This window comes from Stegastes partitus, unplaced genomic scaffold, assembly GCF_000690725.1.
Source record: "Stegastes partitus isolate 25-593 unplaced genomic scaffold, Stegastes_partitus-1.0.2 Scaffold161, whole genome shotgun sequence".
Classification (NCBI taxonomy): domain Eukaryota; kingdom Metazoa; phylum Chordata; class Actinopteri; family Pomacentridae; genus Stegastes; species Stegastes partitus.
Window position 1 is genome coordinate 395,993 of NW_007577892.1, and position 27,683 is coordinate 423,675.

General features: G+C 41.6%; 1 protein-coding gene and 1 long non-coding RNA gene across 2 annotated transcripts; one reads left to right on the plus strand and one right to left on the minus strand.

The window, feature by feature from the left end:
* Positions 1-4,625: 4,625 nt before the first annotated feature.
* Positions 4,626-8,486, minus strand: LOC103355643 (uncharacterized). The gene is made up of 3 exons (XR_520103.1): positions 8,475-8,486; positions 6,514-6,518; positions 4,626-4,719 (listed from the first exon to the last, which is right to left on the minus strand). It is a non-coding gene; the product is annotated as an uncharacterized LOC103355643 (long non-coding RNA).
* On the plus strand, positions 6,278-25,456 carry stxbp6l (syntaxin binding protein 6 (amisyn), like). The gene is made up of 8 exons (XM_008279511.1): positions 6,278-6,331; positions 8,240-8,407; positions 16,061-16,194; positions 19,162-19,480; positions 19,575-19,672; position 19,739; positions 25,156-25,313; positions 25,433-25,456. Exons 2-8 carry the CDS (start codon positions 8,254-8,256, stop codon positions 25,454-25,456), a joined length of 888 nt encoding a protein of 295 aa, XP_008277733.1. The 5' UTR covers positions 6,278-6,331; positions 8,240-8,253.
* The last annotated feature ends 2,227 nt before the right edge of the window (positions 25,457-27,683 follow it).

Here is a 27,683-nt window from a genome sequence, read left to right on the forward strand (position 1 = left end):
GATTCCTCCAGCCTCCCCGGCGTCAGCCGATCCTCCAGTCGGCTGCTGATGCCCATCTGGGGCACACATGCTTAACGCAGGATTAATATTAAGACAATTAAATTATTTACTCACCAAGAAGCCCCCATCCCGCACTGGGCCAGCTTGTAGCCTATTCCCAACCATGCTGTTGGTCAGAATGAATAAGTCGTGTTTTGATTCAGGCCACCTTGCAACAACGTTACTTAAATGTATTTGCTCATCACAGATGATCTGTGCATTGATTGAATAAAAATGCTTCCTGTTTACATAAACAAATTCATCTTATGATGGTGCCTTTATAGCAATGTGTGTGCAGTCGATAGGTCCGATTACATAAGAAAAACCGGCCTTTGCTGCAAATTGCCCTTTTCGTCCTGTTCAACTGCACTGTATGGGAATTTGATATATCTGGCTGACATTCGGATGGTTCCACCCCACGCAGCTGGCATGGTTCGGCTCAGTGTCGACTGGCACAGTCCCGATCGGTCGGTCAGCTCCCTCTAAAATGACCCTGTGGCTAGGAAGCCCAGTGTGGTCAGCACCTGCAGGACATGGCTCCTGGTCGTGTTGTGCTCCAAAAATTCCCGCAGCTCCGCGCACAGTTCTAAGAGGATTGCCCTCGGGAACGTAAAGCGGCTGATGAGTCAGTCGTCATCCTGAGGTCTCTGGAAACCCGTTCTCTTGGCACTGCTCCATTGGCAATATCCTCCAACAGTGCCAAAGCTGCCATTGTTGTGAACGGTATCTTCTGCCCTGTTTTACGCATACTTTTATATCCACTCATCTGACTGCACTGAAGTACCCAGCATATGTCAATTCATTGATAATGAGACGTGGTGTATATTCTATTATGGTGTTGAAGAGTGTGTCCTGGAGTCACAAGAACTGGAGATACCATAGCAGAGAACATTCTGATCACCCAGATGCCCCTGCAATGTTGAGCACGATTCCACAAGAACTTTGGACCACGGGCCCATTCAGTGTGGGGCTGGTCCCTAAGCATGCAATCACAGTGCATCTCCATCCACACCAGGCTCCCATTTGGAAACCCCAATACAGACTCAGACTTGAGCAAGAATAAGGTGTTGAAGATACTATTGTTGGGCTCCTCTTTGGTGGTGTCCTTCACACTACAAATTCACCATGGAATACTCCCATCCTCCCTGTGCCAAAAGCTGACAATAAAGGTTGGAGGATGCTCCAAGACATTAGAGGTGTGAATGATGCAACTCAACCAGCTGAATTTCCTGTTCCTGACCCTTATTTGGCTCTACAGAATCTGACCCCAACTCATCAATTCTATTTGGTGATAAATTTAGCCAATGCATTCTCCTGCTTGCCACTCCATCCGTCCTCTCAGAATCTTTTCGCCTTCACTTACAGAGGCTGCAGATATACGTATACTTGGCTCCCTCAGGGATTCAGAGATAGTCCTGGCCTCTTTAATCTCAAAGAGGAGGGAGAGAGACAAGTACTGATGTACTACAGCTCTAAACTGGACAATATGGAGATTAGACAAGCAGGCTGTGTCAGACATCTAGCTGCACTGGCAAAGGCAGTGGAAAAAACAAATCATACAGTGATGTGTCACCCACTCAAAATTTACACAGATCATGGAGTGGTGGCTTTCCTAGCATCCACTGCTTTCACTTTCTCATCAGCAAAGAAAATCAGGATTTCAAGCTTGCTACAACAACCCCATGTCACCTTTGAAACCAAAAGTCTGAATATGGGCACTGGAATATGTGAAGCTGTATAGCTGAGCCTCTCCTGCAACTAACTGAGAAAGACATTTAAAACATGCAAAAACAAGATGGACCCTATAAACAGAATGATGTTAGGAAAAGCTCCTAATAAGTTGGAAGTGGACCCAGAACTGGAGAGCTGCTGCTGGTGGCTGACCCGTGAAGGCTGGGCTGAGGAGGCTCTGAGGAAGGCGAGGAAACCGAGAGAGCAAGTTTTATACTACTAACAAAAAGCATGAGAACTCGAGAACTAGTAGTGGCCGATCTACCACTCAAAGCAGAGTGAATCGTCTGGCGCCACATCACGGGGAGAAGCTAGCTTAAGAGAAGCACTGATTGTGATGAGGGACAGGTGCGGCAGAAAGCGAGAGAGTCCTCCTCGACCACGGCCCTGCCCAGCCTGAAAATGCAAAGCACAGCACAGCAAAAACAAACACAGAAAATAATCTCGCCAGAACAAAGGTTCAAGACTAGAACCCCAACAAATGAGTGGCTAAAGAAAGGAGCAACTCAAAAGGAGGGACTTTGGAGGTCCCATGACCTTGGCACCTGCCAAGTTGTGCCAGTTCCTCCTGAAGCAGGCTCGTGGACCAACTCATGCAAGTCGGAAAAGAACCCAAATAAACAGAGAAGTACTCTGGTGGCACCTCGACATGACTCAGATTGTGGAAAACTACATTGTAGAATGTGATACATGCAACTCACACAATGTGAAAGCCCCTTACAAGTGCCAAATGGGACGCTATCCAGTCCCCGATGCCCCAGTCAAGGAAATAATGATTGATTTCACAGACATGGGAGCAGATAACAGGGTGAAAGGATACAGATATCTCCTGGTAATGGTGGACCGTTTCACCAAGTGGATGGAAGCGATTCCATGCAGGAATGAGGATGCCAAGACCATCATCAAGCGGTTAGGAAATGAGGTCATATCCAGGTATGGAGTTTCCAGAACCATTAATTCTGTTAATGGCTCTCATTTCAGCAACAAAGACTTGGCCAAAGCAGAATCAGCTTTGGGAATCACTCACAGGTTTGGTTCAGTTTATTACCCTGCCTCACAAGGCCTGGTGGAAAGGGAAAACCAGGCCCTTAAACGGAAGATTACAAAAGTCTGCCATGGCATGAAGCTTACTTGGTTGGATCCATTGCCATTAGCTTTGATGTCAATGAGATGCTCTCCAGTAAGGAAAACACACCTTTCTCCTCATGAGTTGTTGACAGGCCGCCCCATGCCAGGTCCCCCGAGAGAGGACATCTGCCATCCCTAGACGTGTGGCAAATTGATTTTGATGATTATGTGAAAGCTTTGACTAACTGTCTATACAGGTTCGGCAGAGTGAGGCGCAGCCCAAAAAAACTGCAACTGAGACTCCTGTCAAGATAGGAGTGGGAGATTGGGTACGGGGGAAAGTTCACAAGAGAAAGTGGACTGAACCCAGGTGGATGGGACCATATGAGGTAACAGAGTCTATCTTACATGCAGTCCAGGAAAAAGGTAAGACAGGAGCAAATTGGCACCACCTCACACATTTCCCCTCCCTCTTGATCTTTGCGAGAGGTTAGAGCTGATTTAGAATTGGTGGGTGAGACTACAATTTAGAGATAATTTGACCCAAAAATGAATCCTCTCACCCAAAATGTTAAGTTATGGGGTTTAAGGAGGGTGTTTACCATCTTACTGTTGACTACTTTTTTGGTAACACTCTCACTCCTGTGGCTAGGGTGGCAAACAGAAAAGAATGGAACCCAGCTGAGTAGGCCCCGGTATGATGAGAAAAGTAATACTACAAGCTACTGCAGGAAAGACTATGTAGGCTTCTATTGACTTTTGCTCAGTTGTTAATTGCCCTGGTGGAGCGCAGTGTCTGTATGGTGGTCAAACATATGTGTGTGTTTCTGAATTTAACACTGACCCATCCCATGCACTCAACCAGTGTCCCGATTGGAGATATGTGATTGCTAATACAAGTGACTCTGACTGAGGCTATCAACCCAGAAAAGCAACCCGGGGTGGTCTACCCCCAAAGGGACGACTGACTATCATGCAACAACAGAAAAACTGATCGGTGAGATGGCATGTGCCACCCCCGCCTGGTCCTATCGTGGATGCACTCTTAAATGTCTCTACCTGGTCAAATAAGTCACAGCTTGTTATTTCTAGGGCTGACCTATATAGGTACTGTGGTGGACGGCGCCTGTTGAATTTCCTTCCACGAGGATGGTCAAGTATGTGCACTACTGTGTGCTTGACACTGCCCCTCTTCATGGTGGGCCATAGAGAGCGCCCTGAAAATTATCTACACATAATTAAGAGACGATCAGCTGCCACTTTTGATCTGACTACAAACTCTCCTACATATATTGAGAACATTGGTATTCCCAGAGGAGTACCTGATGAATTTAAATTGGCAAATCCCATTGCAAATGGTTTTGAGTCTATTTTACCTTGGATTACTAACAATAGCGCCACCTGATTCTACCATTCTACAATTCTACAATTTAGTTTAGCAGACCTTCATTTGACAAACTTAAAACAAATAAACAAACAAACAAACAAAAAAATTCTTATTACTTACCTACAGCCTGGTATTGGCATCAACACCATATCACACTTGAACTTGTTCTATGGCACTTATCTAGATTATTTTTCTCCTGACTAGATCCTTGCTTGTGTTGCATCTGCTCACAGATGTCCATCACTTTGGATAACAACATCTGCTAAATGAAATTGTAGAATTGTAGAATTGAAGGTTTGCAGATGGCGTAACTACTGAGGACAGAGGAGCAGAGCAGTAGCAGTTACAATGAATGATCTTGTGAGCCTCAGCTCAGGACACAGAAACTCTCAATTTCAGATACTCTTCGGTTTCAGATTCTCTCACGGCAGAAGTTTAGCAAAAGTCATGTGTGAAAAGACAACCAATGGTGAAGCCGCTCGACTCGTAACTGTCTGCATTTTCAGCACTTGTATTTGAATACATAGACTTTTCAACTTCGAATACCTCTGTACGCATTGACAACTCTTTGTACGCATTGACAAATCTTATTACATGTCCGAAATTTATACAGATGAGCAGATTTTTTACACATTTGAAAAGCTGATTACGGACAGACAAATTATGAGACGACTTTTGCAGATTTCGGTTCGCAATCACAACTTCTTTTACACATTGACAAATCTCACTTCGGACAAAAGGATTGAGATACAGACAGACAACTCTTCATACACATGGACAAGTAGTTTTGCTACAACATAACTACTTTGGCACGACACCGGCTGTGGGGAGGATTAGAACGACGAATGTGTCACCGATGAAGGGCTTTCAGGCAACAGAGGCTGATATAACCCACTCCCTCTGTGCGCCCGCTGCTTGCTGGTTCCTCTCCACTCACCCGGTATTCTGCGTTGTGTTTAATGATGTGTGGACAGGTGCTGGTGTGGAAAGTCCAAAGATAACCCCGGACACACGGGTTCTGAATTGCGGCTGTGTAACAATTCACCTATTATTTCCAAGGCGACAGTGTCACAACGCACTATATTAAGGGAATGGGCGGATCTATTCTCAGCAGGGGTAAATATCAGACAAACACATACATCCGTTTTGGTTTACAGCACAGCCTTTTACTTTGTACTCTTTACTTTATACCTCCCCTCAAGCTCGAGCGCATTCCCATACACAAAATAGCACAAAACAAAACATGGCTTCCAATAGAGTTCATAAAGTTCAGCAAACAGTTCATTAATCAGTTCATAGAGATGTTCCACCACCTGCACGGCTCTGCAGGGTCACAAACACATAAAACACCTCACAGCAACTCGTAGCAGGTAGCCAACGCCATAAACAGCTGATTGACTCAGGGCTCCACGCATCAGTCCTCCCGTGAACGTTGGATCCGGTCCCCAGCAGCTCCGTGAAGTGGTCAATCCGCTTGTTCCAGTAACTTCCGATAATCCAGTAGTTTAAAACAAGTAAAATCCACACTCCACGGTAATGCAACTCTGGAAAAAAAAGCCACCCAGTCGGCATGTGACGTCATATCTCAGCACGAACCGCACGTGCACTGCACTCCCATAAGTGCAGGTTCACGAGAAGCCACGCCCCCAACATTATTGACATACATATAGATTTCTGACCGAGTCAGAAAATATATTTACATTATTTTACAGACCAAGATAAGGCATCAATTCACCCCTACTGGGTGCCTATGATGTAAGGACAGACCGGGCCTTTACAGCTGGAAAGCGAAGTGGCCCTATTATTCTTTCCAAAACTAGCAGCACTTCTCTGGAGTAGCATACAGACATAAACACTTGCCCAGCACGGCACCACTTCTGCCCACAAAAATCAAACTACCGTGTCCCAGACAGGACAAAACAGTCAGAATTACAGCATTTCTTGAAGGACAGGCAGTGCAACATCACCGCCTAGTGGACTAATAAATTAACTACCTTACAGTGACAAGTCGGGGAATTGGCGGGAAAATAGATTTTCATTGTCTATGGTCTGGCGCAGAGTGAAGGAATGAACCGGGCTTTTATGGAACGAAGTGACTGTGAACAGGTGAGCTGATTTTGGCAGTGGTCTTCAGTCCCTGCAGTGAACCGGCACACTGCATGCAGGGCTTTTATGACAGGACGGAGGGAGAGAGAGAGAGAACTAGAGAGAGAGAGAGAGAGAGAGAGAGGGCCAGCAGGGCTGAGTGAGAGGGAGCCAGACGGGGCTGGGGTCCTGACAAAAGCAACTGATTCTTTAACAAGCTTGATATTTTAACTCTGGAACAATGATTTTTTGTTCTTACTACTTTCAGGCCTATACTTTAAAAAGCTGACATGTCCAAAGTTTCTTCTCTTAGCCCCTGCTATTGACTTGGGACTTTTCTTATTTTTTAATATGGCTATATAGTTCTCCGACAAAGCTCTGTTGACTGGCATAGGCTCTTATTTTGAAGGTGAACATAAAACATGCAGGTGGTGTGTCCATCAATTTGTAATTAAGAGAAAAGGAGAGATTAAGGTCTGGTAAGTTCTTCTTCTTTTTTTTTTTTTTTTTTAATTTGGGGGCTTTAACAGTCTGTTATACTTTGCAGCATTCTTGTAACAGTTATAAATATACCACATTAACTCTGATTTCAAGCAATATTTTCTTTCTCATATTTACATTAATTGCCCTTGTATTTATTCATAATTCATTCATAGATATTTCATAATATCTTTAATAATGAAGGGCTTCGGTTAACAGAGAGCTCTGTTTGTTAGACAGATGCTGACTGTTCTCTGACTTACACCACGTGCTTGTCAGCATCTTGAAATGGACTGCGGCTGATTTGCACCTTCACAGCAAGGCGCGCCTTTTGATGCGCTGTAGTATGAATTCATGACAGAATCCTTGGAGATATTTAATGAATTTAACAGGCTACTGATTCAAAGCTTGAGCCAACACAGCAGTCCCATTGGACTAGAAACCGATACCAGAATCTAACATCAGGTTTTGGGTGGAGAAAAGCACAAGAACAGGTAGGCTAAACTTCTGATCTAGTTGGCAATGGACAGAATAATAGTTGACTCCATTTTACTAACCACTGAAATTGGTATTGTTTTTAACTGTGAGCCGGTTGTCTTACAAAGAAGTCATTTATTTCTGAAAGCTCTTAATCGCTCTGTCAAAAAGTAGACAAGTACCAGCTGTAATTGAGAAAATAACTTTTTGATGTAGCAAAGATTCCCAAAGTGAAGATAAAGATTTAAAAATTTCTTAATTTCAGTTTTGTTTATTTATTTGTAAAAGAAATGGCACAGGAGAAAATGCCTTACTGTGTTCTGCAAAAACTGCAAGCAATGACAATCAAACAAAACAAAATTTAAAATAAAAGTTTAGCAATAAAAAAAAAAAATCTAAACGTGCAAAACAGAAAAACCAAAACATTAGAATAACTATAACAAATGTGTGCAACAATAAAATGAACACAAGACACAAGAGGGGAAGAATATATATATATATATAGTCAGTGATTCTAAATTGTCCATAGGTGTGACTGTGAGTGTGCTTGATTGTCTGTCTGTCTGTGTGGCCCTGGGAATTGACAGTGGAAATGTGGTCAATTCCAGCTGAAACAGATATTTCAAACCAATAGTCACTTATGTTTTTTTCTTTATTTCGATTTGCTCTCTTAGCTGGAGAAGCTGCTGCCAGTGACTTACTAGTGTTTGTGCTTACTCTGTAACTGAAACAGTAAATAATCAAAATTCACGATGAAGAATTTTTTGTTATTTGACTCATCAACTGATCAATAGAATAAATGTTGTGAGTCTTTAAAATGATCTTAAATGTTGGTGGCAACAAATGAGTTTTTTCTTTTTTTGTCTCTTCACTCTTTTACTTTTATTCTTTTGGTCCATTTACTGTTTGGAGATCAGTTTGGTAGCTAAACAAGCATAATAGCAGAGTAATATCTATCCTTCACTTTTGTAGGTTTCAAAACTACAATGAACAGTCAGTCTGCCATCAACAAAGAAGTTTTCATCCCTCGTGATGAGCGGCTGTTGGTGGCAGTGGAGGTATGGAGGAGGAAAAGGAAGAAGATGTCCTTTCTGCCTACTGCAGCCAAGGGAGATTATGTCACATTCATCTGTGTTTCAGGTAAAAATCTGGCTTTTAACTTTCTGTCTCTTGTCAAAATAAACCAAGTATTCATGGCCTGTAATACTGTCTGTACTTTGCAGACACGACACACTGAAATTGGAAGGAGGTCCAACCCTCACTTCATTCATTTACAAAAACAAAACAAAACAAACAAAAAAAATACACAAAACAGATCAAAGTATATCAGAAGATAAATTCAGTTACTTCAGTTAATTTCTATAAATAGAATTACAGTTAAATAGGATTATGAATTTGCACAGATAATGTTCATTTTATAAGAGTTATTTATTTTCTGTACTGGTATTCAAGGAGCACTGAATGTACATTTAATTAATTACAAAAAGATTCAACATTACACTATAAGAGGCTTAGAAAAGCATTCATTGTTGCATGCTTGCTCCCTTTGAAACATACCTGAATTAAGAAAAATGACAGCATTAGTCTTTCAAATGCTTAACAATGCTCACATTTTACTGACAATAGTGTGAGTTGTGGCTCTTGTGTCTCAGAAACAAAGGTGGAAGTAGTAATGTCAATAGTGAATAGCTGCTTTAGAGCCCCAAAAGATCTCGGATTGCACTTATTCATTCATCAGATCGAAAATATGAATGATTTTTATAAATGTTATTAATTGTTATTAGTTCAATACCGTAAAAAATGTTGATGTTACATCATACACAAAGCATCTATTTAAACCATTTTAATTTCAAAGCTTTGCTTGTAGATAGTTGAACAGCACCATTTAAGATAGAACAGCTTATTCACTATCCTTGTTTTGCATTTAAGGGCCAGTGTAAAAGACTTAGTAGCATCTAGTAGTAAGGTTGCAGAATGAAATCAGCTGAACACACCTCGATCACCTCTTCCTTTCTCAGCATGTTGTAGAACCTGTGATGACTGGCAGTTACACATAACAGGGACCTATCTAAAGCCAGTGTTTGTCTTGCCTATCCTGAGCCTACTGTAGATACGTTGTGGAGCAAGACCTGCTCCTTATTTAATTATAAAGGGCATATTCTAGATTAATGAAAGCACAATGGTTTTTAGTTACAAGTGAATATACACCAATGCAATCATAACTGTCAAAACTATTTCCCATTTAGTAGATCCTTCTAAATCCTACACACTGCTCTGTAGATTTTTAGCTGCAGTCACATTAACACTCTTTTTTGTTTTGCAGTTTTAGACTAAGCCTGTGATTTGTATGGGTCAAACCCAGTGTTGTTGATAAAAACAGATACACTGTTGAACAGTGCATCACTGCAGCCATTGTTTAGAAGTATACAGGAGGGGCAGGAGCAGAGCTGTCAATGGACATGGAAGATAAAGAGCTGCAGAAAATGTACGCACATCAGTGACAGTGAAAGCCAATTTATCCATCAGAACCAAAAAACAACTTGAAGGCTGTGCAATTCACAAACTTGGGATTTTTAACATGAACAACCCATTAACAATGTACAAAAAACATATGTGAATGTGTTCATTTTGAACATGTTAACAAAACATTAACAACATCTAATCACATATGTAAATTCCATGTTATTCTGAGAAATTTGACCACTTGTCCAGTTTCAATGGGTTTTAATTTCCCATTGGCTGCTGAGCCCTCAGGTTAACCCATTTCTTTGGGTCAAGTGTTTGCCTGCCTGGCACAGATTACGTTCAGAGGCTCAGGCGTGGACAGACATCCGTCCGCACACAAGCAGAGGACAGACAGGTTAGTACACGTACAGGCACGGAAAGCTACGGATTGGAACTGAGCCAGGGTTTCACTAATGGAGAGTGCTTTACAGTCTGGTGTTGAGTAGTGGTTGGGACAACACAGCACCCCTCCAGTGTTGGAGGCATCAACTTCAGTGATGAATTGGAGGTTGGGATCTGGCTGACCCAAGATTGGAGCAGTAGTAAAGTGATCTTTTAAGGCGTTGAAGGCCAGCGAGAGGTCAGTGGTCTTCCGAGGTGGTTGGGAACCAGTGACAGCAGGAAAGAAAGTAGAACGAAGGCAAGTTGCATGACAGTGAGAGCTCCATGATCTGACTTCTTTCTTGGACTAATCTGAGGGTTATGCAATTGTAGCCTTGGGTACCTGAGCACAACTGGTGGGTTGGAATGATCAATGACATGAAATACTAATTTCTCCTAATGATTCCCAGCCACCACGAGTCACTGGCACTGTTTTGGCTTGGACTAGAGCCAGAGAAAGACCACTGAGGCCCTGAGCTTCGACGGAGGAATCCAGGGGCACAATCGGAATCAACAATTACTTGGCTAGCTGGCTGTCTGTAAAGGTCTCCTATGCACCGGAGTCCACCAAGGCATTGACAAGAAGGAATTGAATGTTCCAGCCAAGACATGCCACTAACTGAAGACAATGAGGGGAAGAAGTTGATGTTCAGCTCACCCATATTCCTCCCATTACTGATGAGCCTATCCTTTTACTGGTCGTGTGGAACAGTGAGCGACATAATAGCCAGGTTTCCCACAATGAAGGCAGGTATTTGCAGCCTGTCTGGTGGCAAGTTCTTCTTTTAAGACCTCATTGAGGCCCTTGTAAAAGGTCCCTTGGAGTGCCACATCATTCCATCCACTCTCAGCCGTGAGAGTCTGAAACTCCACTGAATACTCCGGCATGCTTTTGTTTCCTTATTTCAGGGAAGATAATCAAGTTCCAGCTTCTCTTCTATGCACAGGGTGATCAAAAACCGTCTTTATCTCATTTACAAAGGAAGAGTACGAAACACACAGTTCAAGTCATTGCTCCCAGACTGCCGTCCCCCATTCTCTTGCTGAGCCCTTTAATAAACTTACTAAATAAGCTATTTTTGCGCTATCAGAGGAATAGGCTAAAGGCTGAGGATCAAAAACTAATGAAACCTGGGTTAATAAAGATTGACAACAACCTAGGTCGCCAGCATAACCCTCAGGCACAGGAATGAATGGTTCACAGAGAGGTGAACGTGGGGAAGGAAGCCTACTAGCAGCTAACGAACAAGCATTAGAAGCAGTACTTAAAGGTTCGCTCAGTGGAGCTGCCACCTGAGCAGTCAAGGAAGTTGCTTTACTGATAAGTAGCGAAACCTGCTGGATTACAACATTATTACTTTCACCTAATGATTGCAGTAATTCGTCATGCTGACCTAGCATGACCTAGTGATTAGCCATAGCCTGATGTAATGTCGGTACGGAAGACGCCTGATCAGCACTGGTCATATTGTCCGCTGAGCTCATCATGGCTGGACCATACTGTCATGGATCGAGTTCAAGGCTCAGGCACAGACAGCTGACTCAGCAGATCAGGCTTGCAATAGATGTTTATATTTACAAAGTTACCATATTTATAGATATAGAAAATGCGGTCAAAGACAACACTACACAGATTATCTACAGAGACACCTACAGGACTGGCGGAATAACTACACATTAAATCTTTTAACATTAATGAGAATTGAAACAATTTACAAGTACACAAAGATAACTGCTAAACTTGATACTGGTAAAAGCAGGTAGGGAAGGAATAACAAAATTTCATACAACCATTGCTAACAAACTATTCAACAAGTCACATGAGGAAGTTACACTATGCTAATGGCTATGCTAGTGGAATGAGTTCCACTGAGGTGAGATGCTGGAGGCTTGCTGACAGAGAGGGAATGGGAGATGAGGGTGGTGGCGTGGCGACGCAGACCAGATGCAGCAGTGGAGGAGTGGTGGTAGAGACAGACCAGGTGCGGTGGTTGCAGAGGGAAGGAGTGTATCTTTTCCAGAGATGCCAGGAGTGAGTGATGGACAGACGGAGGATCAACCAGGTGTTCAGAGCAGCGAGGTGGTTCCAAGCAATAATAAAGCTGAGGAGAGTGATGAGGCGTGTTCATTCTTTTGAGATGGAAGACAACTTCTCTCATTTCTACTGGTTCGGAAAATCACAGTCAGCAAGCTGTTACACTGTAACCCACTTCCCTAGCAATGGATGCAGCTTCATGTTATCATTTACATTTTATTCAGTATAGTGCAAGGTGATTGACTACTAAACACAAACACTGAATTTGAATAACAAAACGTGAAAGGCTATCTGTTGGGGAGGAGCTGGGGTTTAAACTTAGCTCTCCCTTTATTGGTGCACAGATATGTCCATATCTCTTGGTACCTGATCCATCCACTCCACAGCATCCACACCAGTGGTGGCTAGTGAAAATTTTTTGGTGGGGGGGCACAGTCTGCAAATGGCCTTTTATTTAAAACCAGAAATTAGAATATGAGTAACATCAGTAGCTGAGGGGAAAGATTGTGTGACAGTGTCAGAAAGTGCAGTCGTAAGAACAGCGAAGGACAGTTTTGATACAAACCACAGAGGACCAAAGCAAATAAAGACAGAATTAATTGGCTAACAGCAAAAGCCTGGGCCGAGGTCACATAACCACGAAACGTTTTTCGAGCTACACACACTAATATGGCCGGCGCCCCGCATCCAGGAAGTGTAAAATTAGTAAACATGCAGTAAAAACTGATGTTAAATCTGTTAATAATACAAATATTGTTAATGTGGCAACAGGAATATGAACATTGTTATTAATTTTATTATTATTTTGTTATAATTAATTCAAATTAAATTTTTTGAGAACTACTCTTTATCTGGTCACTAGTAGTGTGGCGGCGATGCCCCTGCGCCCTGTATTAACCAGCTGCCACTGATCCACACCCTATTAGTTTGTAGGGGGGTGGTATGTCTGTCAGTGCAAGGTACTGCTAGGTGTGTGTGCGTGTGTGTGTGTGTGGTTGCATTCCTTCTAGCTGACCTGGCTTAACCTCCCTGAGTTTGATCTCTCTGGCCTTCTTGAATCTTTCTTTTCTCTTCTTCAGATCAGCAAAACTCATGCATTAGTAGATACTGAATGTGATAGTGTGAATACTAAACTATCAGTGCATTTAGAAGATTATATATTCCAACAAGAGACAGGTTACTACACAAACAGGCACAGAAAGCTACGGATCGTAACTGAGCCAGTGTTTCACTAACGGAGAGTGGTTTACGGTCCGGTGTGAAGTAGTGCACTGGAGGCTGCTTATATTGTGGCAGGTGAGTCATTGCAGAAGCTGCACCTGGCTGCACCCCGCACACTCGCCACGCACATGCCCTCCTCGGGAGAAGGAAAAAGGGAAAGGGGGAAAAAGGGAGAGAGACTGCCACTAGGAAGAGTCAAAGGTGGAGGGCGTGACACTACCACTATTTAACATGTAAAAGATTATTTTATTTCCTGTATTGTGTAGTCTGTAACATAATTGGATTGACAATTTTGTGACTTCAAATATTTTTTATCAAAATAAAATTGCATCATTTTGCGCCACCACTGCCTTTTTGGTAAACGAACACTTTGGTGTACATTTTGGCTTTAGTTTTTTTAGTTTTATAATATTAAAATCATTGTGCACCTGTGGCACAGGTGGTAAAGCACATTGTCCATTAATTGAAATCAATCCCCACATGCCCAAGAGTCCTTGTCAAGACAGTGAAGCTGAGGTTGCTCCAGGTGGCAGGTCAACACCTTGCACGGCAACTCAGCTACCATTGCTATGAATGTTTACGTGAGTGGGTGAATGACAAACACAATGTAAAGCGATATGTAAAATCTAGCTAAGGTTAAAAGGTACTATGTAATACTACATGAATACAGAGCATTAATATTAATATTATGGACTGGAAGTCCCAGGAGTAAAATGGACGATCTCCACAGTGTTAATGAAAATAGAGCCAGGATCCTGTGGGACTTCCAAATCCAGATTCCCAGATTATTTCAGATTTTTTAAACAGTGAGACTTGAAGTTCAGGACCTAACCTGAGGACCACTGCGATGTGGCAAAATATTAAAACTCTGCTGGTAAAATGTGACTGTGTATGATAGTTCACCTGTCTGATGTGAAGAAATGTTCATTGTTAGATCCTTATCAGCTCTTTGTCCATGTTGGGATCATTTGTAGCCGAGACTAATTAATGAAGTTTTTGTTGTTGCTCCATGTGTAAATGCATGCAGCTCTCACTCTTTGAAGACTCTAATAGATCATGCCACTGTCTGATGCTGCTGGTTTGTAATAAACTGTGAAGAAGTACTCCTAAACACCTGGAAACTAATATCCTATTCTTTTGTGACAGCCCACCTGTCTAATGTGAAGACATTTAGGCCTACAGAGTGTGATTTGCCGACAGATCCTGGTCTGTACTGATTCACTCTTAGCAATAATTTATAATTTTTTAGAATTTAGTTACTGGCACCAGTTGTTCAGTGCACAAACTCTCTCTCATATGGATCCTGCTGCTGTCTGATGCTGCAGGTATTAAATAAACTCAGAGCCAAAGGTCCTAAACAGCTGGAAGAAACAAACGTTAGCTCCACTTGACACCAAGTGGGGAAAAACACTCAGATTACATTCTTTATTGGTGAGTATCATTAATCCTTAAACTGTGGTGTCTGTTTTCATCGCAGTAAGCTTTTATTATTAATATGTACATTTTATTTTGTTGTCTGACAGATTTATAATTGTACAGCAAAGCACTTGAAAAAGATTTGTTGCATTTTTGTGTGTCAGTGTCTCTGCGATTTTACGGATATTGGATATTGTGTCGGATATTGATGCTGAAATGTAAAAAAAAAAAAAAAAATGCCTTTCTACTTCTCTTTACACAACTTATAGTACCACTGTTTGTATCAGTCTCTTAAAGTGACAACTCAGATTACACTTGTGTTGTGTTGAAAGCATAGACTGTATCAAAGATGGACGTAGCTACCGTGACATCACCCGTTGGTTTCTGCACTGAGAAAATGAAGCCAGGGGTTTGCTGCTTCCTGGTTGACACCTTGGATTTTTGGAGCCAGTGACGCAAAAATCGTTGGGGGCGGAGCCATAGGAGCAGCGATTGGTCAGACGGATTGAGAGGCAGACCCTCTCTGCCCGCCCTTCTGCTCGCTTCGTCTGCATCGTCGCTGCTGACTGTCAATCAAGCCAGCCACGCCCCTTGCCCCGCAAAATGTTGATGATTTTTTAGAAATTCAGTATTGATTTATTTTCAGATTGGCCACCTGACTCTGGACTTGACCATGAAAACTAATAAGAAAAAAATCCTGAGCTGTAGGAATGCAGTATTTCGTGATCTGTGATCACTTCTTTTCCAATTCATTTCTCTGGGAGCCAGGGCTTTTTGGAGCCAGGACTAGCGGACGTAGTGATACTGCAGGTTTTTGACACTTCCAGGTTGGCTTCATTTTTCAGGGCCGGTTGCTTTGTCCATCTTTTATACAGTCTATGGTTGAAAGCAATACAGAAACACTACTAGGCCCCACCTACTAAGAACGCTGGTGCGGCTTTTGTGGACAAGCGATCAGGATGCACATTCACACATGCAGCTTACCTGTTTAGTTGCTGTCTGATTAATGGAGGGGTGAATGTCTGAAAATTTTACAAAGGTGAAATTTCAGTGATTTAAGCAGGAATAGGATCTCCAGAAAGGTAAAGAAAGTTACATTAAAAAATCCTTGTGTCTTTTGTGCAATAATCCAATTGTTTTGTTCTATAAAGCAATTGTTGCAGACTTTGATGTAAAAATACGGTTGCAGATTTCTAACAAGTATATAATTCCATGCATATTATCTGTTTACCTAGTGACCAACACCATACCACATCAGCTCTTTATTACAAAGGTGAAGCAGTTTGGTGGGTCCTCCTCCTCCTTCACCAGGAGGTCCCAGTGGACAGTGGAGCAACTCCGGCAGGTCAATGGCATTAACGCCAACAAGGTCAGCAGCATTCAGACATGATCCATCAGTATACAGTTGTAACTCAGTAATCCTACCCATAACAATTCAAAAACCTTGCTATCCAACAGGTTTTTAGGAAAAACGAATGGAACCCATAGAAAATAGTTTTAACATACCGACAGTCTTGGATTCTGACTCCGACACGACATTTTATGTCAAAAATAAGGATCACAACGTATTATCTGATTTAATAATCCGACAGATTGGCTACGTTCAGACTGCAGGACTTAAAGCTCAATTCGGATTTTTTTGTGAAATCTGATTTTTTTTCGTTCACATTTCCAACTAAATGCGACTTGTGTGTGATCTCCTGCGTGAACTTTATACGACCCAAAAGTGTCCCGTATGCGCAGAAGAGGACACGACAACGTCACATGCAGCGAACGTGCTCAATGTTTACGGAAGTAAACACGGATGGTGGCAGTGCAGCACCCCCACCGCCACTGCCGCTGCCGCTGCCACCAATGGTGGAAACAGAACTGTGACCACTATCCTAAACTGGCATCAGCAGCCAAGTACTGTCTGTGTGTTCCGGCCACTTTCACCCCATCAGAGCGCTTCCCCAGGGTGGAAGTGGCCGTAACGTGCACAAGCGCACCGGTCAATTAGGCATGAAATCCAGCAATGCGTAGTGTTCCAAAAATACACTAGTTACTAGTTGTAGTGTAGCAATTACAAACAATGAACATTAACAACAAATGAGCCTTCAAGCATCAAGCCCTCCTTGTATCTTGACCTCCGTCTTGACAATCCGACAGCATTGCTATCTGACATAAAAGAGGGTTTTACATTTAGTGTCGGATTATCAAGTCACGACTTTGTTTGTTACTTATTGCAGAAGTCTCAAGCCAATGTCACAGATTGAAATCAGAATTTATCATAGCATTTTATAGGTGATTGTATCAGTATAAATTGATTCCCGATATACTGTGTGTGTGCACTGGCAGTTGTCTGAAAAAAATTATATAAGATGTGGCAAGTTGTCGGAAGAGTACAGTATAAGATGTGGCAAGACACACTATATACTTTATACGAGCTCTGAATGGGTTATATTAAGTGTGATAGAGATCTGCCCTCTGCTTGACAACACAAGAGAGGCGTGGTGGTAGTCCTGGACAACCACCACCTGCAATTACAGCTAATGTAAAATACATGGTAAATGGTCTGCACTTATATAGCGCCTATCTACCTTAGTGGTACTCAAAGTGCTTTACAGTGTGTTTCTCATTCACCTATTCACACACAGTCATACACCAGTGGCAACAGAGCTACCATGCAAGTTGCCTGCCTGCTGTTGGGAGTAACTTCAGGTTCAGTGTCTTGCCCAAGGACACTTCAACTGTGGAGGGGTGGGGAATTGAGCTGCCAACCTTGTGATTAGAGGACAACCTACTCTGCCACCTTTATGTTTTTTTACACCTTGGCCTTTTGACACTACATTTTGGACATTGCCCTAGAAGAGCTAACGTCACAACAAGGTTTGTGACCATCTACCATTAAGGAATAGGTCAGATGTAGAAATACTTTTTTTTCTTAATATATTGCAGAGCTTGTCAGTTGTACCTTAAGTGTGTGTTATCTATTAAAAAATGTTAGGGGACAACCCAGTCTCACGGCAATTCGTGAAATAGTCACAAAATGTAATCTATTGTTTAATAAAAATAAACATGTTCCTCATCAATTTAAAATCATAAATGCCCCTAAAGTTTTATATTTCACCCTCCATTTAGGAGAAACAACTATTTTGAAGAAAGAACTACAACTTCCAGTAGTGTTACAATACAATGTGATTGGACATGCCATGAAATGTGTAGTTATTCTTGGGGTTTACAACTGTGGTTGTGTTTCTGTATTAATAAACTAAAATAAACAGATTAATACTGACAAATGTGCTATTGTTAAAGTATAATACATGTAGTATGAAATAAGTAAAAGAGTACATCGTATTGTGGTATTTTTGTGTTTTTATTACACCAGCAGTGTTTGGAGGAAATTTGCGCTCGTTGCTATGGCAACCTTGCTAGCGTTGACATGCAGCCTCGCCATAGACCCGGAAGAGATCCGTCCTACAGGGTCTGTAATGTTTTTGTGTGTACAGTAGGTGGCGTGAATGCACCTGAATGTTGGATGCCAACCGACAAATCAATAGAAGAAGCAGCAGCAGCAGCCGCCGCCGCAGCAGCCGCAGCTAGGCTAGGCTAGTAGTTAATGTAGCCAGTCTCGACAAGCTAGCTTAAAGCTGCACAAAGCTAGATGTGTCATTTTCAGAGGTGTATTCATTTACAGAGAAATGAAAGTAACGACAAGCATGTAGCCCAAACACAGTAAAAGCACATATTTTTGTCACAAAAAAACGATAATAGCTGTGAACAATATCACTGGGATCACTTTCAATGCGATCTCAGATCAGCTTCTCTCTGCCTGAATATATTTCTTGCCTTTTCTATTTGAATGAATACAGAGTTTATACACAGCGCTGATGTTTACAGAACATTAATGTTCGTCAGTGCGGCCGCACACATCTGTATAGTGATCCCTATAGATAGTAGTGTGGATGGGCCATAACAGTAAAATTGGTTAATGCCTGACTGTGGGAAGAAAAGAACGACAAAAACAACACAGTGTATGTGCTGTCTAATAGGGGGAAAATGTGTCCCTGACACGAAAGATAATTCCAATTGAAATGTATTGGTTTGAAATTTGTGCTGGAGAACACGAAAAAGTCGGGCAAATCGTGTCCCAGGACACGAAACAATAGATTAAATTTCGTGACTATTTCATGAATTGCCATGAGACTGGGTTGTAGGGGATTGGGAGTCTTTATTGTCAAACACTTGGACTTGGATTGGATTGGGGGTAAAATAAATAAAAATGTATTCAGACATTCCTAATAAATATTAAATAGTTTCCCAACTTTGTTTGTTCCCCTGTACTCTGCTTTTCCAGGATAGCCCAGAATTTGACCTAGTGTTTGACAACACTTTTGACCAGTGGGTGGCCAGGTCATCAGCAGAGAAATGTATCTTTATCCAGATCCTGTACCATGCCTGCCAGACCTACTGGGAGGAGAAAGCAGGCAGTGTGGGAAAGTCTGTGAAACTGGGCAAGGTAGGCCAACAGGGGAGAGCAAGTCAGTGTGCTCACCCTGAGGTTGGAGCTGGTCCAAGTGATTCCTCTGCATCCAGAACTGTGAAGGCCCGGCGGAAGAGCTACATTCCGCCCAGACAGACAGAGTTCATCAACTGCCAGTCCAAACTTACAGGAGGTAGTGTCAAAGGATTACTGAGTGTTATGATACTCTAGAAGCTATTTAGATTATATGCAGCCTCATGTGCAATGTCTTATTCTTCTTCTTCCAGATGCCTGCACCATGAATCTGGTCATCTACCGCTGCAAAGTCTTCTTGAATCGCATGAAGAACATGATAGTTGCAAACCAAAGCCGTTCACCAGGTCGAGTTAAGGCAACGACTAAAGGGACACTTAAGTCAGGTGTTAATTATAGATGTTTACTACATAGTTAGGGTTAGCACCACTCTGTCTGTGAACAGTTATATAATGTCTCCTGTTGCTCTGAAGGAATTCTCTGAAGTCTGAGAAAAAAACCCAGAGGACATCATAGTGTTGACATCAGGGTGGTTACCACCGTCACCTTGCAGCCAGAAGATCCCGATTAGGACACCCTGGATCTTTCTGTGTGGAGTTATCATGTTCTCCCCATGCATGCGCCGAGTTCTCTGGCTTTCTTCTACAGTCCAAAAACATGTTGAGGTGAACTGGTGATTCTAAATTGTCCGTAGCTGTGAATGTGAGTGTGCTTGGTTGTCTGTCTTTGAGTGTAACCCTGCGTTAGACTGGTGACCTGTCCAGGGTGTCCCCCTGCCTTGAGTTGACTGGGATAGGCTAATAGATGGATGGATAGATACACTTTTTTATTAATACAGTTTGGATCTTGCTTATTGGTTGACAGACAACTACACAATATTTTTCCTTTCTTTTGAAATGGTCACTGCACTAGGTCAATCAGTTTGACCATAAATTCTTGTTTTGACTACTTAACTTTACAGATTACCTAACCCAGCCAAACAAAGCTTGCCATCTGACAGATAACAGACACCTCTGAGGCATAGAGGTTGGTAAGGTACCAACGTCTGACTTCACTGTATTTCCTCCCAGCACCAGTGGTGAATGTTTCCTAATGTTACCAAGGTTTCTGAAAAGAGTGAAGGTCATGGCCACTGGATGGTGAGAATGGGTGTGAGTCACACATACACGAGGGTGATATCACATTCATAAGTGGTTCACAGCACTTTTGGCAAGTCTATTTTAATACAGTACTGTCATGCCCACATGTCACAATAAAAAGTTTATGCTACAGCTGCCCTTATTTAACAGCATAGGCAATTACCCATAGCATTTCTTATGTTTCTGTAGTGGTTAATACACCAGTATGTAGAAGCCCTTTAACCGAAAGGATATTTTTAATGCTAAAATATAAGTATTATTGTTATCCATGAATTTTCAGATTTATTGTTTTACAAAAAACTGAAAAAATAGTGAAGAATATTATGATTTCTTGATGAAGATGTCAAATTCTAGTTTATTTTTTATTTACTTGCATTCCTGAACAGAAAAATCTGTTTTACTGGTTAAATCTTATGCCTGATTCATTTCTGACTTCTCAGAGAAGCCAAGTGAGCTGGTTCAAATTGTTTGCGTATAAAAAGTTGAATTCCTTTTGAAATATCTCATTCCTGTACAAAATGGTAAAACGCCGAGAGCTGAGTGTGAATTAAAGCACTTCATGATGCTGGATGGTCATATATATATATATATATATATAGTGTTTCACAAGTTAGACAGGGGGTCTATTAAATTTGGTAAGCCTGTATATTAAAAGAGTTATTGGTCAGTATTGAATGTGATGAGAGGGAAAAAATCTATGGTGTATTCAGGGTTCTGTGGAAAAAAAAAATTATTCTGTAGGTTAGCTAAAGCTGAAGTTCAAATCAAGTGGGAAGCCTTCTTGTTTTGACGCTGAATGCTTCTAAAGATAATAATGAAATAGCGTATTTGAGAAATCAAAACGAATTACATTGTGTTTCTACGTGTTTTAGAACATATCCATCCATCCATTATCTATATGCCACTAGAGTCGTGGGGGGGCTGGAACCTATCACAGATGAAGGCAGGGGACAGCCTGGACAGGTCGCCACACTATCGCAGGGCTACACAGACAGACCGACAATCAACTACACTCACATTACGGACAATTTAGAATCACCAATTAACCTCAACATATTTTTGGATTGTGGGAGGACACCGGAGAACCCGGAGAGAACCCACGCTGCACAGGGAGAGCATGCAAACTCCATGCAGAAATATCTCAGGCATCCTAACTAGGACGCAAACCTGTGATCTTCTAACTGTGAGGCAATGGTACTAACCACTGAACCACCGTAAAGGCCTGAACATATCAAATCAATCAAATCAAATCAAATCAAATCAAGTTTATTGTCATTTTGCTGTACTTACACAGTTGTACAGGCAAGATGAGAGAGCGTCTGTTCAGGATTATTCAACCAACAAGTTTTGCAGAATGCATGTCTTTGATAAGACACGAAACGTTCACTCTCGCTGTCCCTTGAAGGGGCCGCTGTGTCCATGCGTGCCGCCGTTCAATATCGTGTATATATACATATCACACACATACACATGTGGACAAAATTGTTTGTACCCCTTGGTTAATGAAAGAAAAACCCAAAATGGTCACAGAAATAAATTGAATCTGACAAAAGTAATAATAATTTAGATTATTTAGATCAGGGCTCATAGAAGGCCACTTCAGAATAGTCCAATGTTTTCCTCTTAGCCATTCTTGGGTGTTTTTAGCTGTGTGTTTTGGGTCATTATCCAGTTGCAAGACCCATAACCTGCAACTGCCACCACACTTTCTGACACTGGGCAGCAGATTTCTCTCTAGAATACCTTGATAGTCTTGAGATTTCATAGTACCCTGCACACATTCAAGACACCCTGTGCCAGATGCAGCAAAGCAGCCCCAGAACATAACAGAGCCTCCTCCATGTTTCACAGTAGGGACAGTGTTCTTTTCTTGATATGCTTCATTTTTGCGTTTGTGAACATAGAGTTGATGTGCCTTGCTAAAAAGTTCCAGTTTTGTTCTGTCTGTCCATAGGACATTCTCCCAGAAGCTTTGTGGCTTGTCAACATGCAGTTTGGCAAATTCCAGTCTGGCTTTTTTATGATTTGGTTTCAACAATGGTGTCCTCCTTGGTCGTCTCCCATGAAGTCCACTTTGGTTCAAACAATGACGGATGGTGCAATCTGACACTGATGTACCTTGACCTTGGAGTTCACCTTTAATGTCTTTAGAGGTTGTTCTGGGCTCTTTTGTTACCATTCGTATTATCTTCTCTTCCATTTGTCATCAGTTTTCCTCCTGCGGCCACGTCCAGGGAGGTTGGCTGCAGTCCCATGGATCTTAAATTTCTGAATAATATGTGCAACTGTAGTCACAGAAACATCAAGCTGCTTGGAGATGGTCTTATAGTGGTTACCTTTAACATGCTTGTCTATAATTTTCTTTCTAATCTCCTGAGACAACTCTCTCCTTGGCTTCCTCTGGTTCATGTTTCGTGTGGTACACACCATGTCACCAAACAGCACAGTGACTACTTGTAACCCTATAAATAGGCCGACTGACTGATTACAAGTTTGTAGACACCTGTCATGCTAATTAGAGGACACATCTTGATTGAACATGTCCCTATGGTCACATTATTTTCACCCTTTTCTAGGGGTACCATCATTTTTGTCCAGGCCTGTTTCATGAGTTTCATTTTTTAAATAATTCTGTCTGATTTTCATTGCTTGATTTTCATAGAATTTTTATTTATCACTTTTGTCAGATTCAAGTTATTTCTGTGACTGTTGTGGGTTTTTCTTTCATTAACCGAGGGATACCAACAATTTTATCCACGTATGTGTATGTCCACATCTGTGTGGTTAGATCATAGGCTCATCCAACTGACATGGGTTAATGTGGTCATAACACAAAAGTCATTTTCACGTGTATTGTCAACAACAATTATTTAAATGATGCTGTGTGAGCTGAAGGAAGTAATTATCTTTTTTGAAATGAATACAGAAAGACTATCAAAATTTCCAATAGTTCGATTTTCTATTGCTTAAACAGGTGGTGTAGTTAAAGCAGAACACTAGCAGAGTAGCACCTTCCGTTCTGTGTCAGTGTATACCGAATAGTGCATTGTGGCAGTGCAGTGAGCTCAACACAATCACTGTAGAGCACTGTTAGCCTTAAGCAGAGACAAAAATAGACTTAAAGCATACAAATACACTTAAGGTCTTGTTTACACACCTGAACCATGGGTGAACTGTTGCCATGAGTCAGTCTTTGAAGGCAACTGGATGAATTGAATCAGAAACAATTTGTTCTATGAGATGTGACAGTGGAAAAACATGTCTGAAACACCTCCTGTGTAGTGTACAAAGTGTTACAGAGGTAGCGTAGCATGCCTAAATGGATATATAGTAAAACAAGCGAAGCTATCAGAGAGTGTGGTGAAACTGTTAAAAACATTACTGTTTTTCTTCTATATTCTAGGACTACAAAAACAACAAACTTTGTGTCAGGTTTTCTGTTTGTCCTCAGGTCATGGTATTCTCGGTTTGTGCCTCTAGGTCATTTTTCCTTCTGTCTTTTTGTCTATTGTCCCCACTGTGCTGCACCTCGCTGCTGCACAAAGGCCTCTTTGTGATGTGGTGGTCAGATGAGTGGAGACTTTGTTTATTTCGGAGGGTTCATACAATAGCTATTCTTTTGGCAGCCTGTTGCTCTGAGCCTGAAAGGGACCGCAGCACACCATTGAACTTGCTAATAGAGGTAGTGTAATGGATGGGATATGTGCCAGGTTGCAGCAAGACACCATGTTACTGCTCAACAGCCCTTTATGCTTGACCTCAGTTGACCTTTAACACGTGGTGCTCTTGATGATGGCAGTACAGTATTATGCTTAATAAGCTTAAGGAAGTTGCCCCTTCTCTTGCTTTTAGCAGTCAGTAAAAATTTTTGTTCATTGACTTGCTACCAACACTTTAAAATGCCATAATTTATCAATTACAATGTCAACTTGTGTGCAAATTGGGTTGGACATAGCATTAATTGCACCAGATTAGAAACAAATTGACTTGTTATACAGCCTTGAACAGGGTTGATGGGATCCTGAGAAACTCACCAAAAGCTACATTATTTGTATATGTGTCAAAATTTTTATGTTTTTTCTCATAGGATTTCAGGAGTTGCCTGGTGATGTGACTAACTTCTTCATTGTTACACAGTGTGTTGTCTCTCGCTGTTAAATTTCTGCCTGTCAAGGCTAATGCATTGTATGTTGTACTAAATCTTGTTATGTATAGGTTACCTAATTATTTGGCAGTAGGTTTCACTTACCTTGAATCCTAGCTTAGGATCGACCTATTGGAAATTCATCTTTGAAATACATTATTTTTGATGCTGCAGCAGTAGCTTTGCAAGTTGTTAGCTAAAATGAGTGGAACTTATCCACTGTGACACCTTTATGTCAAGGTGAGGTCAAAAACAAAATTAGGTTTATCTGTGAATGTTTACAGTCCTCTCCTCAGTGCATTAGTCTCACACATGACCTCAGTGATGCTGCTGATGTCTGTTGTCAAGTCAAAATCCTTACTGTGGATGTTAAAGCGTATGTACTTAAAAATCTTCAAACTGCTTTCTGACACTACTTGCAGGACCAAGTTTCTTTCGGTTAGGAGTGTTGTATTGATTTCTAACTTTCAATACATTGAAAATATACTTGAATAAATTTCCCTTTTTTGCGTTCTCTTTTTCTGCTTTCGCTTTTTCTGCATATATAAACAGGTCAGACGAGACACCGTGTCACAGGAAGAACTCTGGGTAATGTAGCTCAGAGAGTGAATGTGACTCTGGGGGAGCGTGGAGACAGATTGACCCATGCTGAAGACAAGACGGTGGAGCTGATGCACAAAGCCCAGCAGTTTGCAGACACTGCTCATAAGGTGACACAAACATCCACATTTTCCTGGAAGATAAAATATAGGTTTTGGAGCTCATATACAAAGAGTTTGTTGTGTTTTTTATGACAACAAATATAAAGGATGTTATATTTCCCATACAGCTGGCCCTGAAGTATTCAAAGTAGAGTCTGGTGGATGAGGATGACTTCTTCAGGAAACCTGTAACATGGACACTAACGCTATCAGATGCAGTCTGGGCCCAGCTGATGCAAATAATGACTTATGAAAGTCTGTTAGTTTGAAGACATGTAAAGGAGAGGCTTCAAATTGTCACCAGAATGCTTTTTTTTTTTTTTTTTAAACAACTGAGTGTAACTAAAAGAACTAAATACTTTGTCCTACTGATTTTTTTTGGAGATGCTTCTGTCATATCGGCACTGAGTTGGAATGCTTTGCTTGTCGTTAGATGTCTTGTTCTGTATGAGAATATGACAGCTGGGCTTAAAGCAGGAAAACTGCCGATATTTAACATTTGTATTTGTGTATAATATGTTTTTAAACACCAAAGCAAACCTTACTATTGTAGTCCCACAACTATTTTTTTTTCAGCCTACCTTATTCTTTGAAAAGATACCAACCTAACTGAATAGGTAAGATGTGGGTAACAGGTCGTACTGCTCGGGGTGAAAGGTATTTATTTATTTTTTGTAATGTCTCTGCACGTAGTTTGGGGTAATTTTTTTCATTTGATCATTTGATGTTGCAGTTTGGTATCACTATTGTTGTTATCATTTTGTGTGTGTGTGTGTGTGTGTGTTTGTTTAAGCAGCTGCAAGTACGTCTCTTCTGTGTGTGCAATCTACAGTGCAGTGTCATCTGTGTTGTCCTCTATGTTCATAACATTGTGTCCTCAAGCTGTCACTTCACTTACTGTCTGCTGTCCTGTTTAAATTTGTTGTTAAGTATTGGTGGTCCTGTCTTGGAGAGTTGGGTGGATCAGGTAGTTTGGGTAAATTTAAGTGTTTTTGATTGAAAGGAGTTAAATGTACAGCAGTGTGTGTAACCATAGTCTGTGTAGACAGTGAAGGGGACTTTAAAGGTTGAAATGCTGACTGTAGTTGAAGCCCTTCATGTTCATGTTTGTGTCACTTCTTTTTAAAGCTGTGTTTATTTCTTGCGGCTACAGTTTGTTGTCATGTAAAAATCTCTTAAGTATTAACCTATTGACAATGCTCCCACTCTTCTCTTCGGCCCAATTAAATAAGAGTATGTTGAGATGCACTTTGTTTGTTACTGTCATCCATGGTAACAGCTGCTCAACTTACAACCACTAGATGATGCTCATACAGTAGAAAATAAGTCCTATAGATTTGCCACTAAGTATACATTCTCTGTCCCCAGGTTTCTATTATCTACTATATATTATTTTATAGAGTTACAGAAGACGTTTGACAGTGAACAAATTGTTTACATCTTCAAACCATTAAAAGCTGTGAGTTATGTGAAAAGCTGTCAAAGCTCCCTATCTAACCCAATTTCAGTGTGTGCAAACCAGTGACTATAATAACTGTTGATGAGCATTTCGGAAACTTTAAATACTCTGAGGATGCTGGCAGGAAGAGAGGCTTGTTTCAGCTTCCTCAGGAAATGAAGTCTCTGCTGGGACCGTTTGATAATTGCTGCAGTGTTCTTATTCCAGCTCAGGTCCTGCGAGACCTGCACTCTGAGGAACTCGATGTTCTCCACTCTCTCCACTGTGCAGCCGCTGATGCTGAGGGGAGCATGCTCAGGACATAACCTCCGGAAGTTGATGATCATCTCACTAGTTTTGTCTACGTTGAGCAGCAGGTTGTTCTTACTGCACCAGCCCTCTAGGTGTTTCACTTCATCTCTGTACAATGATTTTTTTTGTTCCCGCAAATAAGTCCCACCATATAAGTATAAATAAATAAATACATTTCAAACCCAAACTACAAACTACAAGTTTTTCCCTTCAGACAATCAACCAGCACGTCTGCAAAGAGATCCTGCGGCGTTTGCTTCTTTCGGTGCACGAGAAGAGGCGAGAGTTATGGCAGGACAAGTCGTGGCTGCTTCACCATGACAACGCATCTGCTCACAATGCCCTGAGCATCTGACAGTTCCTGGCTGAGAAGAACATCGCCTTGCTGGAGAACCTCCCTACTCATCCGACCAAGCTCAAGGGGTTCATCAAGGGGACCTGTTTTGAAGACATGGACAACATCAAAATGGCTATGACAACAGATCCCGGTTGCTATTTCCTGAAGCTCCGACAGAACCAGGCTCAAGAAAGGCGGCCATCTGCCTCGACTGGTTGGGTGAGAGTGGGGATGAGGGGGTGGGGATAACAGATGGAGAGCAAGCAATAGAACAGAACAATAAATATCCATC

What these genes read in the sequence shown, in the direction of transcription:
- stxbp6l (XM_008279511.1), top strand. Translation starts at nt 8,254, where the DNA reads ATGAACAGTCAGTCTGCCATCAACAAAGAAGTTTTCATCCCTCGTGAT. An exon ending in CACATTCATCTGTGTTTCAG is followed by an intron (nt 8,408 to 16,060) that starts GTAAAAATCTGG and finishes CTGTTTACCTAG; the next exon opens with TGACCAACACCATACCACAT. An exon ending in ATGGCATTAACGCCAACAAG is followed by an intron (nt 16,195 to 19,161) that starts GTCAGCAGCATT and finishes CTGCTTTTCCAG; the next exon opens with GATAGCCCAGAATTTGACCT.